Here is a 16,603-nt window from a genome sequence, read left to right on the forward strand (position 1 = left end):
ACTGTTCTAGAATTGATGTTAATGCTAGGGATATTACTTTAAGTGTTTTTATTTGATTCTTATCAGGTTATGTAACTTGACTTGTCAGTGTGTTATGCAAGAAATAATATGTACACTTGGAACATGTTTGTAACTCAAGTATATACAATGTATAATGTTTTCAGATTAAATGACTTCTATGCTTACTTTTTCACAGCATATTCTTTTTCTAAAGTTTGCTTTATATTTTCTTTCTGAATGAACTACATATGTATACATTTATTCTTTGTTTGGTTTAATACTACTGTCTTTTAGCATTATGACCCAAATTTGATTCAGAATTGGGAAAATAAGGTAAATGTATTTAGTACTGATCATTAGTATTCTTCATAATTTTGATGAAGATGTAAAACATAACAATGTGATAATAAATGTCTTATTTTTAGAAGTCTTGAGTTTTTCATCTTAGACAATGTAGACTTTTTATGTAATATGCTTAGTTGTTATCATTTCAATTAAAGCAATCTTAAAAGCAGAAACAAGAGGGAATAATGCTTTTATCAATACGTATACTTAAACATATACTTTAAAGTTATTTAAAGTCTTTTTGGATCAAATGCATAGTGGATTTGTAATTAGTTATTGATTGATGGTCCTTCTTAACATGTCTCATCTCTGATAGTTTTTACTTTGCCAGTCCTGGGGCTTGAACTCTGGGCCTGGATGCTGTCCTTGAGCTTCTTTTAAGTTCAAGGTGAGTGCTCTACCACTTGAGCCACAGTGCCACTTCCAGTTTTGCTCTGTTGAGTAGGTTATTAGAGATAAGAGTCTCACTGACTTTCTTGGCCAGGCTTGCTTGAACCACAGTCCAGAAACCAGCCGTCTGAGTAGCTAGGATTACAGGCATGAGCCATAGGTGCCCAGCTAAGTTTGTAATTTTTGCAAGTAAAATGTACAACGCTGTAAGACATTCTGACTTCTCCATTAAAAGTTGTGCATATCATAATTAAAGGGAAAGGACATTTGTATTTTAAGAGACCTGTGACTGCGACTGTCTTTTCCTATTTACAGAAAGAAAAAGACATTCAGTTTGTCTTTGCGTTAGTAAAAAAACATGAAGTGTACTGTGGGATAGTTAATGTAAATTGAAGTTTTATCTGATAGAAGAAACTCTGGTAATACTATTTTCATTTAATTTTCTACTTTTTTCCTCCATTAGCCATATGCAGAAATGAATGTACTGACATATACATTTACTATCTCTGATGAATCCATGATAATAGAAAGCAGACCATGGTAGAAAACTTGGCTTCCAATATACTCTCAGCTTTCATCTCAATAACAGGATACTAGATAAGTTTTTTTTAAAACTTCTGCTTTTTAATCAGAAGGAGCATACGGACTCCTAAGTCAAAGAAGTGTTCTGAAATCCTTAGGATATGCGGTTGCCATTTAAGTGGGATTTAACTCATGGATAGAATTTAAATTGAGCATAATTTATAGAATAAGTGGTCATTAATTCATCCAATCAATCAATATTTCTTGAGCATGTAATGTTTTTGTTTGTTGAATAAGAATGAATGAAAGTATCTTATAAATATTATATGCTGCTATGCAGTTTTACTGTATGCAGAAGTGTTATTTTAACCTGATAGTTTTTTTTTGTAGAAAGGAACGTAATCAAGGAAGTTAAAACCACAAACAGCATTATCTCTAGATGAAAACTAAAAAGAATATCAGTCAAGATAAAAATAAAGTGTTGTTTTTTTGTGAACAGAGCTGCAATAAACATGGATATATAGATGTGTATTTCTTGTTTTGGATATATTCCCAAGAGTAGTATTGTGGGATCACACAGTAGTTTATTTTTAGTTTTATAGGAAACCTCCATACAGATTTGCATAGTGGTTGCAGTATCTTACATTCCCAACAGTGTATGAAGTTCCTATCCCCTTATCCTCTCTGGTATTTGTTATTGTTTCCTTGACATTTGTTGGAAAAGAGTATTAAGAATCTCACTAAAAGCTGCAGAACAATAGGGGATTGACCAGGGCAGGAAAAATCCAAAGTATCAGAGAGAGTTAATCTGAATATAATATATGCTTGTGTGAAAAACAATGGTGAAACTCAATTAATATATACATTCAAAGGGGGGTAGTACAACAGGCTGTTGTACTGTCGAGGGACAGGAGGGAGAAGGGTGAATGGCGAGGGTGGACAAGGGTGAATATGGTCAAAGTACCTATGTGTAGATATGTATCTATATATTACAACTTACTGTAATAATGTATTAATACTTTGAACAAATACCATACAGCAGTAAATAATTTTACCTGGGATAACAGATGTAATTTTTCAATCTGTTAATGTAGGAATTACAGAGTTAGAAGTATGGTTTCCACAGTGCTAATCAACATTGGGATTTCAGAGAGAAATAGCCAAATGCTATCAATGTTTTTGAAAAGTGCCTATTAATTTGAATCCATATTTATTCAGACAGCTGAATAAAAATTTATAACTTCCTTAGGAAAGCCTTTATAGTGAAAATATATAGTATAAAGTATGTTTAATGGCTTAAAATTCTTAACAGAATATTTTATGCTAACTTCTGAAGTTATTCATAATGGCATACTTTAATCTTTAAAACAGAATTCTACTAGCTGATTCCTCTTAAAGTTTTCCTCTAATTATCCTGAATTGATTGTAATTATAGTGATTTCTACTTTTCATAGCCTTTCAATTTATTATTCTATTTCAAGTTTTCTGTTTCCCTTTTTTTCTTTAGTAACCTACTTACTTATACTTTCAATCAGCCTTTAGTGTAGTATCAAGTTTCATTTTTTACTGATTCATGATGTCTCTTGGGCACAGTCAGCCAAATTACTACAAATACAATGTCTTCCAAAGCCTCAAATGGGTAGAAATGGAAAGTAATGGGGTCACTGTTCTCAAATTTCAACATATATTAGAAATAATATGAGAAACTTTTAAGGATTCTTATTTCTATGTCAGTTCCCATTAACTTAAAATATTTGGTCATAAGCCAAATATGGAACTACATAATGGTAGGCGTGTTTTTAAGGGTTCTCCAAATGATTGTCTTACACAACAAAATTTCAGAACCAGTTCCATAGATGTGTGGTTGGCAAACTGATGTACAGGCTGTATCTAACTGTTGACTTGTGTATATTATAGTAAAGAAGGTTTAAAAGTAATAAGTAGTTTACAGAAAAAGAATATATTTCAGAAACATATTTATATTTAGCCTGCAAAGCCTAAAATATTTACCTTTTTAGACATTTACAGAGTTTGTTGTCCTGTAATACAGATTTATTTGGTGTATGCAGCATTGGTTCCACATGAAAGCTTTATAAAACTGCACAATTTTAGACCCTCTCCTACACTTACTGAATCAGTTCTGCATATTAATAACATTCATATAAATAACAGAAGTCGAGAAGCACTAAGACATAACATAATTTTATCAGTGCTTCTCTAAGCAGCCACCAAAGATAAAAGGTTGGACAGGGAATGAAAGCTACTGAATGAAATAGCCCATATTAAATTGTGATCTGCATGTATCAAGTAGGTTTTCACAGATATAAGCAATGAAATTTGTCCTAAATAAGATATAAATGGTTCACTGTTGCACCAGATTGTGCCTTTTTCCTATTGTTTGTTTAGCAGCATTATTATTAGCAAAGTTTCCTCAGTGAATATCCAACTCTAGAAAGTTACCAAATCTTACAAACAATATAGAGAGATAGAGTGCCAGCTTTGAAATTGGACAAAAAAAATTGAAGTTGCTTTCTAAACATTCTGAATGTGGTAACATTATTTCTCTTCCTTGTCTTTAATATGCAGATGCATCATCTGATTCAGAGTACTGAGAACATTAAATTAAATAACATGTTAGAGTGACTATGAAAGTATCTAAGATATGAAAGTTTTATCAATGTTAGCTACTGTCTTTTGTCACTTCCATTTTCTTTTAAATGGTTTCATTGAGAGGCAAGATGACATCTGTAAAGCCAATAAAAAACACATCATACCTTACAAGAATATTATGTGTCCTTTAAAATGCTGTTACTAACACTTATCATAAAAATAAAATTTGTAGTGTTGTAGTGAAAGGATGGAATAGAGATCATCATGCTAAATAAAATAAGCCAATACCACAAAGGCAATTATGGCAACTGTGGAAGTTGGAACACAGTCATGCGAGTGGAGTGTTCGGAAGGGAGAAGGGAGAGGGAGAGGTGGGGAGACAGGAGAAAATAAAAGGGGGCAAGGGAGAAGTGAATATGATCAAAGCATATTATATGTATGTAAGGAAATGTCATAGCGAACCCCCTTACTGTGCATAATTAGTATATACCAGTAATAACTATTTTGTCCTAGATTTCAAAAAACCACCTGGGAAAATGAATAAATAAGCTTACGCTTCTTTTTGTTTCAGTTTTCTCACTTTGGAAATTGAGATGCCTGCCCTATTTCTGCCCATTGGAATAACTCAGATCATTTCTTATTTTAATAAAGAAAAATTAATTATAAAGTTTTTTTGTGCTATAAGTAAAAATAAATGTCAGTTATTCTTTCTATAAACTCATGAATATATTTCTAATAATTTTATTTCAGACAGTAATTCAGTTATTAACAATAAAAATTAAAAATCACTCTTTATTGCACATTTACAATATACTTGACAATAGTCTAGTTAAGTGAATCATTAATTACAGTTTGGGCATGCATTACTCATTTAGATGACTAAAATCAGTTATTTTTTGTTTCTTCAAGTGATTCATCCTGAAATTGGAAAGGGTTAATATGGCTCTCTAAAGCATCTGCTGTTAGGGGTTAGTTTCATTTTCTTTGTTATTGTGTTGCTTATTACAATTAAAAATCTTGTACTGACCTATTTTTAAATCTATACAAAAAGGATACTCAGTTTTTGATAGTAGTAAGGGACATAAGTAGAGATAATTGGAAACCTAAACAATATACCCTGCTAGATTAGTTCCCAGAGAACATCATTAATCTTTAATGCATCCATTTGCCTAAGTAGTGATTGACTAGCTTATCAATAAAGATACTACCTACCCAGATTATCATCTCACTTTATACTTTCACTATTTTTAAGTGGAAGGAAAACTGCAGCCTTTTACAATCAAAATATCAAAGTGACCTTGTAAAATAAGATTCCCAAATCCCAAACCAAGAAGTATAAAATTAATAGGTCATTGTTGCTAAATTCTGGATACATTAATTATTGAATAAAGTTTAGTTTGTTACATGAAAGACATTAATAAATAAATCCATTATTCCCAGGCTTTCTAAAAATGCCAACAATCATATAAATTGTCGCATATAACAACATTATAAACACATTTTAAAAACACATTTTAAAAATGTTTAAGCAATTGTTATTTACAACATTTACGATTGTTCAATTGTAGTAAGATATGACAATTCCTAAAACGGAAAGAAAAAATAGCAAAGAAAGCAGAAAACAATGAATCCAATGACCCAATTCACTGAGTAAATATAGATGATCACCATATCCATGTCAAACCACCATCCACGGCTATCGTCCTCGAAGTGTAGATAGTCCATCCTGTGTGCACCATGTGGGAACTGCCTTCGTGTAACTGGAGCTGCACGTCTATGGAAACCTAGAAGACAGGCAAAAAAAGTTCATTCCATTCAAATACATGCTCAGGAAAGAAGGTGCATTATGAATACAAGGCCATCATTGATTTCATTGATTGGTATGTTTCTGACAGTTTCTTTGTAATTAAGTACCCCCCCTCTCTCTCCCTCTCTCTCTTGTGTGTATATATATATATATATAATATATATATATATCTACAACTACTCTGTAGAAAGTATATGAAAGTATATATGTACTTTATATATTTTTTGTGTAACTACTTTAAAGATATATATATATAAGTTATAAAAATGTATATATATATATGTTATGATTCAACAAAGCAGTTTATGAATACAGTGCATCTTGATCATTGTCACCCCTTTCAATATTTTCACTCACCCCTCCTGATCTGCCCCTTCCTCACTTTTCTTAAATTTGTAGGGAATGCATTGAACTTTTGACTGCATTCTTGAGCTATCAAAAATACCATCGAGGATGATATGTTAAAGATAGGGGCAACAGACAAACTTAGCACTATTACTACCTGGGCTACATTATAAAGGGCTTTCAATCTCAAATTTCTCATATTTGCCATCTAATCTCTACTTTTGAGGATTAATTGTAATTCTTTTCACATGAAACATTTTCTATATTTAATTTTCAGTTATTAATCATTATACAATTGGTATTGTAAGTACTGTTTGTAACTTCTAATTACTGGCTTTTTATGCCTTGAGAATTTCAGATACTTGAACAAAGTTCTATGACAAAAATATCTCTTGGTTTAGCCTTGAATATATATGCTGGACAAGCATAACACTACTCATTTCAAGACATTTGGCTTTGATTTTCCATATATCAAAAATAATGGTAAAACATGGGTAACAACCTACTAGAATCTAGATGGGTATATTAAAAGCAAATCTCACAAGTAGTTTCTTATTGTATTTGTGAGAAACATTACATTCTATGAAGTGTTAAAATTTCTTTGGGCTCATAAATGTAATTATTTAAACCCTGAGTATAAATATGTCCATTGGCTATCTTCTTTTGTTGATTGGTGTATGTAAAATATAAAGTATTTACAAAATGAAATAAGCTTTTAGTGGTTGATTATCTTTTGCCTTTTACTTATCCACCACTTTTAAGTATTTATATTAGAGTTAGAGATGGACGCAATATATAAAATAAGCAGAAAATACATAATCCTAATACTTGCTGGCAACTCTGGTGATAAAAATTTTGTGAAGCTCTACCTCCAAGCAAATTCTGAATAATACCTTTTGAAATTAAGAGATGTTAAATGTTATGCTCAAAGTTAGGCTGCTTATTCAGACAGATGGATTACATTAACCTAGGCTATCTGTTACAGATAAACCTCTTCAGTCAATAATAATACTATTTTCAAACATAAACAGCAAAATAATTTGTTTTATTTAGATTTAAAACATGAAAGAAGGACACCATAAAGAAATGAAACTTTAGGCCAACATTTTTTTATTAAAGACCCAGAAACAACAAATGGTTGGACAAATGAGACTTCATGAAACTGCAGAGCTTCTGCGTGGCAAAAGACATAGCTAGCAAGATCAATAGAAAGCCTATGAATTGGGAGATCTTCACTAGCCATACAACAGACAAGGGCCTCATATCTAAAATATACTTAGAACTCAAAATATTAAATCACTCAGAAACAAATCCTCAAAAAAACAACCTCCCCATGAAGTGGGCTAAAGATTTAAAGAGAGACTTCTCTGACGAGAAAATAAGAATGGCCAATAGACACATGAAGAAATGCTCAATTTCTTTAGCCATAAAAGAAATGCAAATCAAATATGGTCATATGTACATAGCTTTTGACCTTTTTCTGCTTGTCCTAGACATTCTAGTTATTGCAAGTAAGGGAAACCATGGGACCTACATTTCTTTGGGCCTGGCTGACTTCACTTAATATAATTTTTTCCCAAGTTTTTCCATTTCCTAACGAATGGGGTGGTGTCATTCTTTCTGATGGAGGCATAGAATTCCAATACACACACACACACACACACACACACACACACACACACACACACACACACACACACACACACACACACACACACACACACACACCACAATTTCTTGAGAAAGGTCAAGGAGGAAGATACTAATGCAGTTCCAGAAGGTGATGTTGACCCACTCTGGTTTATGCAACAAGCTCTTACCAGTTGATACAGATCACTAGTTGGTTAATTTCTGCTAATTCTGATAAGAGGAATTGAATGGAAATTTGTTGATAGGCATTGGATCAATAATCATATTACAAAAATTACCAGAATATGAATCATGGTGATTATTTGCAGGTTCCACTATAAAGTGAGGGTAAGAAAATACTGAGTTGATTGTGCTATTATGAGAATTAAATGAATATATGTAAAATACATGCCTGGCCCTAATAAATGTTCAATTAAGAGATTTTATTATTTTAATGATTAATGTTAGTTTTAATATGAGAAAGAAGCTGTTTTTTCCTGTGAGTGCTTGATTTTCATACTGTGTTTTTTTCTGATTGTCAGTAATCTTACTATATTCTTTGTTCAAACAATTGACTATATGACTGTTTCCTTCAAGTATGAGTCAATTTTCCTAAGTTAGTTAACTATAAATCAATTGCCAATAGTTTCACTATTGCATACCAAAACTAGAGAATTCATTAAACATTATGGAGAATATATGTGCTATCTTTTATTGGATGAAGATTTAAAGATATTTTCAGATATGCCTGTGTTAAAGAAACTCTTAGTGTAGGACTGTTTCTCAAATATTAAAAAAAATTCATCCTCAGCGTAGACGATTTATTTACTGTTTAACTTAGAGTTGGTTTTCCTTCAGTAAGAAAATTACATAGTAAGGAAAGGATTTGTCCTGGTAGGTTCAGCTTCTGAAGGACACAAACAATTGGTTTCTCCAGAAACCAATTATTGCTCTATACATAGTCAAGGAATAGCATACCTAAATCATTATAAATACCAACACAAACAGATAGACAGACAGACAGACAGACAGACAGACAGACAGACAGACAGACACACACACACACACACACACACACACACACACACACACACACACACACACCAGGTCATTCCAGAATGAGATCTGTATTGGAATTAATACACTAGAATTGACTTTTATAGACTCAACAAAACCTACAACTTATTTTTGGCTGGTAATTATTATTTGATATGAAGACAAGGTTTAAAAAGTATCCAATTTTTAAACATTTTGTTATGCTGATTTAAAGTAAAGAGTACAGTAAAAATACATGAGATGTGTGGGTTCCTCCTCTATTGCTGTGTGGGAAGAGAACACTACAGTGGAAACTCAACTTTTAAAGGCATCTAAAGACTTGGTTCTGGGGCTGGGAAGGTGGCTCAGTGGTAGAGCGCTTGCCTTGCATGCTTGAGGCCCTGGGTTCGATTCCTCAGCACCACATAAGCAAAAAGAAAAAAGCCAGAAGTGGCGCTGTGGCTCAAGTGGTAGAGTGCTAGCCTTGAGCTGAAGAGTTGAGAGACAGCGCCCAGGCCCAGAGTTCAGACCCCACGACTGGACCCATAAAGACTTGGTTCTGTGACACTATTCCATTGACAATACTCATTGCCAAATCAAAGTTACTTCTCCATTTTTAGCATATGTTTATATGCTATTATATGAATTCAATTAGTAGGTTTTTAAAATTTGAAGTATCTTTTAAAATACATCAAATCGTTAGATTTCTCAATATTTTACCATACCTGGGGTAAATCCTTCATGAACATATTGGCTTTTATACCCAGGCTAATATTGTTAGTACTATTTTATATGGTATTTTATGCATATGTTAAATGGGAGATTGGCTTATAATGTTATTTTATGATGTCTTCACCTGGTTTGTGCATCATGCTTTTATGCTTCCTAAAGTAAGGTGATGGTTAGGTGACAGTTCTCCATTGATCTCTATGTGTTCTCACAGCTTGTGAACAGTAATGACTAATAACTACCCTTATTTTAGATAAGCTCTTCACAGATGTTTGTATGGCAAACAACTGGGGAAGATAAATGCATATCTCTGGAGCAAAGTGTTTATAAAAAGCACATTTGGAACACAGTACCTTTAATGCCTGTTATAAAGGCTTAGAATTTCATAATCTCAGCTTTCTCCATGTCAGTCACCCCTTGCATGTGTAGATACTGTCCCCTTCTACTCTGTCCTTAGTCACTGATCACAGGTCTTATGCTTTGTACCACCATCTTGAAAATAACTTTCTAATTTGCAAATGGATATAATTTCTGACCCTTAACAAGTTCTTGACATTGGTAATCTTGTGATACTTTTCAGTTTCATACTTTTCAGTTTGCATAAAATTATATCATTGCAAACTTGGTAAATCTGTAAACCCATTGGAGTCTGTCGTCTTTCCAGACATAAGGATATGTTTTGAAAATCAATTGATTTCTTTAACAATGCGATGTATTCACATTTTCCATTTCTTGAGTTACTTTTTATAAATTTTTATACATTATCCTCTATTTTCAAATTTTCAAATGAACTAAAATTTTCGTAGGGATGTTATACTTAGGACATTGTTTATTTGTATTTTGCTGTGTATGAAACGTGACTAGAAAATGATTTTCCAGCGAATATAAGGTGTGTTGTTTCTGGATAGAAGCCTTTACCAGTTTAAGATGATGTAGGGATCTCTCTTCCTTGACCACAATAACCAACAAAGTACCAGACAGAGGATGCTCTGTCATCATGGGTCCTAAAGTTTAGGATGACATGAAACATGACCTAGCAGTTAAGAGAAAATTATTTCCATGTTACTATGAGTTCTGATTACTACTAATAAAGTAAAACACAAAACTCTTCATGAAATAGGTGATAAAAATCAAAATTGAATCTGACTAGTTTTCTCCATGAAACAAAAACTCTTGAGGAAATTAATTGCAATGAAATCAAAAGCAAGAAAGACTTGGGAAGAAAACCTCCAAGTTGCAATCGTGTATGTGTGTGTGTGTGTGTGTGTGTGTGTGTGTGTATCTATATCTATATCTATATATCTGTATATATATTGAACTTACTACTAGCACTCCTGAACCCAAAAACTTTTCTTTTTATATTTTATTTTGTGAAAAAAGTTTAAACAATTTATCATAATAGGAAATAATGCAATAATTCCTTATTTTTAAAACAAAATATCCCCGTCTATACAGCAACTTTACAATAAAATTTTTAAAAAAGCCAAAAATACAGATTAAAATCTGTATATAGAGTGAGGTCTTATTGTGAAGCTCCTTCCAGACTTGCACTATTCTTGTAGTGGATACTCAATATGCTTGCCGCTGGATGAATGTACAGGGCCTGTATGTAAGGATTTCAGTGAATAAAATAATTAGCATATTTTGTAGAATGTGCCTTTCAAATGTATTTTCAGCAGGAATTGAATATATCTGGGAGACATTTTGTAGTCCTTAAAGAAAAAAAAACTTATGACAGCCTTATTCAGAGCCCTAAAACCAGTATTAAAAAGGAGATATATGTCCTCGTTAATATGTTATGGGACATAGGTTAAAGTATAGTGTATTACTGCATATATTCTTCATATTACATAAGGATTTTTGTTGAATCAAATGTTGATTGATATAAGTAGGTCTTAGCAGAGGTGGAATAATATATTTATAGTCACAAATAGGTATAGACTTGCTGTGTTAATATACTTGAAAGTTAAATGTCATCTCTTCATCTCTCATGTCTTTAGGCCCCCAGAGTCTGAACTATTAACTCTGCAAAAATTAATCTTTATATTGGATATTGAAAGGTATAATAGATTACTTACCACTCTGGAACACCCATGTAAATTTCAAAGTAATTTCTAAAGTTATCAGGAAAAATAATAATTTTTTATATTTGGGTTTTATAACCAAGTAAGAAATGCTATTATATTAAGCCAGATGCTGGTGGCTCACACTTGTAATCCTAGCTACTCAGGAGGCTGAGATCTAAGGATAGCAATTCAAAGCCAGCCCAGGCAGAAAAGTCTGTAACAGACTCTAATCTCCAAGTAACCATCAGAAAAATAGAAGTGGTGCTGGTGGTGCAAAGTGATAAGAGCATTAGCCTTGAGCAAAGAACTCAGGGACAGTGCCCAGACCCTGAGTTCAAGCCCTATAACCAGCAACAAAAAAAAGCCATACCTTCTAAAAATATTTTTACTGTGTAAAATATATAAAATAAAGCCTTTCATTTTATTTTCCCTTTAAGTGCCAGTATTTGGCTTGAATAACTCTCTTGCTTTGTTTGCTTGCTCACAGCTGGTGTTCTACCACTTGAGGAGCACCTTCAGTCTAACATTTTGCTGGTTAGAGATGGAATCTTGAAGACTTTTCAGCCCAGGCTGGCCTTAAACAGCAATCTTCCAGATCTCATTTTCTTGAGTAGCTAATACTGAGGGTGAGCCACTGGCACCATGGTTAAGGCTTGTCATTGTAACCATTTTTAAATGCACAATTTACTCAGTGGCATCAATTACATCACAAGATTGTGCGATCATTACCACTGTATATTCCATTATTCTTCATTATTCCAAACAGAAACTGTAGTCATTACTCCCTATTCCCTCCCCCCTCCTGCCTCAATAGATCCTGGTAATCTCTAAAGTACTTTCCATCTCTCACAATTTGCCAATTCCAGAGTGAGATCATAGAATATCTGTCCTTTTGGGGCTGGCTTAGTATCTTAGTATCTTTTCAAGATTCATCCACACTGTGGTTTGTATTTCCTTCTTTTATTAGTTTTTGCTCCTTTTAACTATATACCACATTTTGCTGATGGAAAGGAATTTAAGTTGTTTCTATCTTTTTGCTATTATGAATAAAACTACCACAAACATATGTGTACAAGTTATCTGAGGTCATATTTTCAGTTCTGTTGTAATGTATGCAGGAGGCCTGTTGAATCAGAGAGTAATTTTCACATGGACTGTACTGAACATTTACCTTTGGAGGGAACCTCCAAATGATTTTTAAATTAAGTTGTTTCACTTTACATTTCCCCTCAGCAAGGTTTATTTTCTTATTATGCTAGTTGCCATCCTGGTTCATTTGAATTTTCTGTGGCTTTTATTTCTGGTTCCAATTTGTCAAATGATGTTTTCGTTTGCTTCTTGGTCATTTAATATAGTTTTGAAGAAATGTCAATTCATATTCTTTACTCATTTTTAAAATTAATATCCTTGTTATTAACTTATAAGATTTCTTTATATATTCTGGGAATAATCTCATTGGGTATTTTTTCATTCTGTAAACTCCATGTTTTCTTGTTCTTTTAGTTGACAAATAGATTTTATACAACATTTTCTATTTTAATGTTTTATTTACTTATTTTTATTTTGTTGCTTCTGTTTTCAGAACTATAGCCAAGAATGTATTGGTTATACAGTTACCTTTATGTTTTATTTGAAATTTTGTAATTTTTGTTTTTTTTATTGGGTTATTGATCCACTTGGAGTAATGTAACTAAATATAGTAATATAGACTTAATGGAAATGTAATAATTGTACACATTTACTGTATAATTGTGATATTTTAAAATACATATATAATGGGTATTCCACATACATAACTGTTTGATCAGTTTCATTATGCTGTTTACACACACACACACACACACACACACACACACACACACGGATTTTGAGGGTCTCAATCGTATAGTATCCTTTTCTATCTCCTCCCCCCATCCATGGGGTGGAGGAGAAGGATGAAAGGGGTGACACAGATCAAGATATATTGCATGTACAGACCTCTTTGTTGAATGGCAGGTTGTCTGAATAACTACTTAAAGACAATAAAAATAAAAATTAAAAGAGTAGGTCACATATAAATAAGTGATGATGTCAGTTTCTGTATATATCAGTGATATTACTATAAATTTTAGACATTACAAAGCTGTAAGACAATTCAAAAATCTTAGTAGTCATTTATATAAAAATATTTCAGACAAATTGCTAAGAAGACAGCTTTTTAAAAATCATATCTACTCTCTGTGGATATATATCATAAATATATCTCATTTTAAAATCTTTTCTTGACATTGAAAGATGAGAAACTTTAATATTTAACCTATTTACAACCTTAACTATTCTAATGGTGGTAAAAAGTATTCAGAAATACACTTTTCAGATTTAACTAAAGTTTATTTCCAAATATAAATGTTTTCAAATATATTTTCTTCTAATATATATAAACATATATTTGTGAGTACATATGAATATATATTTAAAAGATATATATATTAGTTAATATACATGGCACACTCTTGTTTGGTACACTACATATGAGATCCACTTCTTGTGCTATTTGCCAGTGTTTACAGTGCTGCATTGTTTTCAGCAATGTTGTTTTGAATTGACTAGTGAGTCCCCTTCTGGAAATAACAAAGGGGTCTCATTTATTGACAGTCTTCTAAAAAATAATGAATTAAGAAGAAAACAACCCACGTAGGGTTAAAATCATAATTAAATCTTCTTATTGAATAAACTGACCTTGTCAGATTACAGCTCAGGCAGTAATAATAGTAATAGCCATATCAAATAAAAATTCTGAATTTTAAATATAAATTATTAGAACGACTTGGTGTATAATTTATTCTATGAGTTATTACTAGATTGTTTAGAGATTTTCTATTTTTTTCATTTATACCTAGGTGGTTGTCACTAGTTGTTAAGTATTTTGAATATCATTCTAATGGTAAATGTTCACAAAAGTAAGGTTCCCTAAATTAATAAACTTGGGAAAACATTTTTTTATGTGCTTGAGAGATTTTCCTCTTGAAAGTTTTTTTTTAAAAAAAGGTGGTATTGCTTCAACTCTGCTTTATCTTTTCAGAGATCTGCTAGAGTTCCTGAAAAAGTCAGTGCCCACTAGACAGGAAATCATGTTATCAAAGTAGCTGGAAAGCCTCATGTATCACTGCCAGGTTATTTTGTATAATCTTTTTAAAAATTGATTTGCTAACCTATTCTTTTGGTATGTGTGAATTCAGGACATACCACACAGGAATATAGATTAAAAATCCTAAACATAATACCAGTTTTGGAACCAAATCAAAGTTCCAAGTCATTTAAATTCTTCTATTTCAAATTCTTATTTTAAAATTCTCAAATATTTTGAAAAGCTATGTTGTGGTCTTTCTTTTCCTCAGAGTAGAAAGAAAAGTAGTCCTTGCATTTCAGAATAGTCAGAAAAGTAGATTATATTTTGTCATTGATAATGCAGTGCAGTTCACCTTGATTGTATTACCAAAAATACTGGTCTTTTATACAAAATACAAGTACTTCTCTTTTTCTTTTCTCTCTTTCCTTTTTCCCCTTCCTTCCCTCCCTCCTTCCCTCCTTTCTTTCCTTCCTCCCTTTCTTCTTTCACTTCTTTCCTCCCTCCCTCCCTCCTTCCTTCTTTTCTTTGAATGTTTGTGTACATGCATGCCTGCATGGTTGTGTGTGTGTGCTAGTACTGGGGCTTGAATTCAGGGCTTGGGCAATGTCCCTGTTTTTGCTTAAGGGTAATGCTCTGTCAGTTGAGCCACAGCTCCACTTCTTGCCTTTTGGTGATTAACTGAAGATAAGAGTCGCATGTACTTTTTTTTTTTGGTTGGTTGTGAGGCCTGAACTCTGGGGGTGGGCACTTGAGCTCCTCAGCTCAAGGCTAGTGCTCTACCACTTGAGCCACAGAGCCCCTTCTGGCTTTTTCTGCTTATGTGGTGCTGAGGAATTGTACCCAGGGCCTCATGCATGCAAGGCAAGCACTGTACCACTGAGCCACCTTCCCAACCCCTCTCATGGACTTTTCTTCATGGGATGGCTTTGAACTGCAATCCTCACATTTCAGCCTCCTTAGTAACTGATATTACAGACATGAGCCATTAGCACCCAGAATAGCATTATTTTCAGTATACTGAGTTAGCCCCAATTTATGTAATTACTTGCAGACATCTTAAATTGGGATTGTAGTTGCAGATTTGCATTTGTTATTCAAAAAAATGGACAACTTCAATACTCCTGTCAACATACTATGTCAGTGCTAACTTCATTTCAGGGTTGAGACGAAATAATCATTGTTCATCTTGTTTGCTTATAGCATTGCATTCCCTCAGATAAATTTTATTTTTAATACTAAATCTTCTAATTTTAATAAAATAATTCTAATTTTCAAAATAATGTGTAATTTCTTTCTAAAAATAAGAAATATTATTTATTCACACATGCAATGATATAAATGATGTTTTAAAACAATTTACAGTATATTTTTAAAGATAGGATATATTTAAACAATGTAATACAATATAAACATTATATCTTAGTCTTCAAAAAATACATATGCATGATGTGTTATTACACGTATATTCATTTTTTAAAATTTAATTTTATTGAAAAGGTGATGTACAGTGCTACCCTATGATCCAGCAATCCCACTCCTGAACATTTACTCAAACGAACACAAAAAAAAAAGCCACAGTAAAAGCCACCAGCACAACTATGTTCATTGTGGAATTTCTTAATAATGAATTTCTGCCTAGAAGTCAGAATAAACAAAAAGATCTCTTTCCATTCTGAATTCTCAAATCTATTGTATTGTATATATTCACAAGTCCTGTTTTCTTCTACAGAAGAATGTATTTGCTTCAGTACTTTGTACCTTGGAATCACCTAGGGTGTTTTAAATAACACTGCATTTGGGACTTACCTCCAGAGACTTAGAATTAATTGGTGTGGAATATGCCCAAGACATTGTAATTTATGTAAGATCTTCGGAGTGAAAGAATACAAAGCCATGTTGGAAATTATTTTGCTTCAAAAAGCAAAACCAAACCAAACCTTATCACTTCTGTTCTCTCTTGCAAAAAAAAAAAATCAGTATTTTTTATCTCTGAAAGTTAGTTGAGGACTTCTTAAT

The 16,603-nt window shown here is 32.5% G+C and overlaps 1 protein-coding gene across 1 annotated transcript in view; it reads right to left on the minus strand.

Moving 5' to 3' along the window:
- Positions 1-4,592: 4,592 nt before the first annotated feature.
- Rnf180 (ring finger protein 180) overlaps positions 4,593-16,603 on the minus strand; it is a 123,472-nt gene continuing 111,461 nt past the window's right edge. The window contains exon 7 of the mRNA XM_042690907.1: positions 4,593-5,651. Coding sequence (XP_042546841.1) covers positions 5,452-5,651 — 200 coding nt within the window. The 3' untranslated portion in view covers positions 4,593-5,451. The remainder of the gene's footprint in view (positions 5,652-16,603) is intronic.

Source organism: Dipodomys spectabilis, unplaced genomic scaffold (assembly GCF_019054845.1).
Source record: "Dipodomys spectabilis isolate Male_0828 unplaced genomic scaffold, ASM1905484v1 ptg000140l, whole genome shotgun sequence".
NCBI lineage: Eukaryota > Metazoa > Chordata > Mammalia > Rodentia > Heteromyidae > Dipodomys > Dipodomys spectabilis.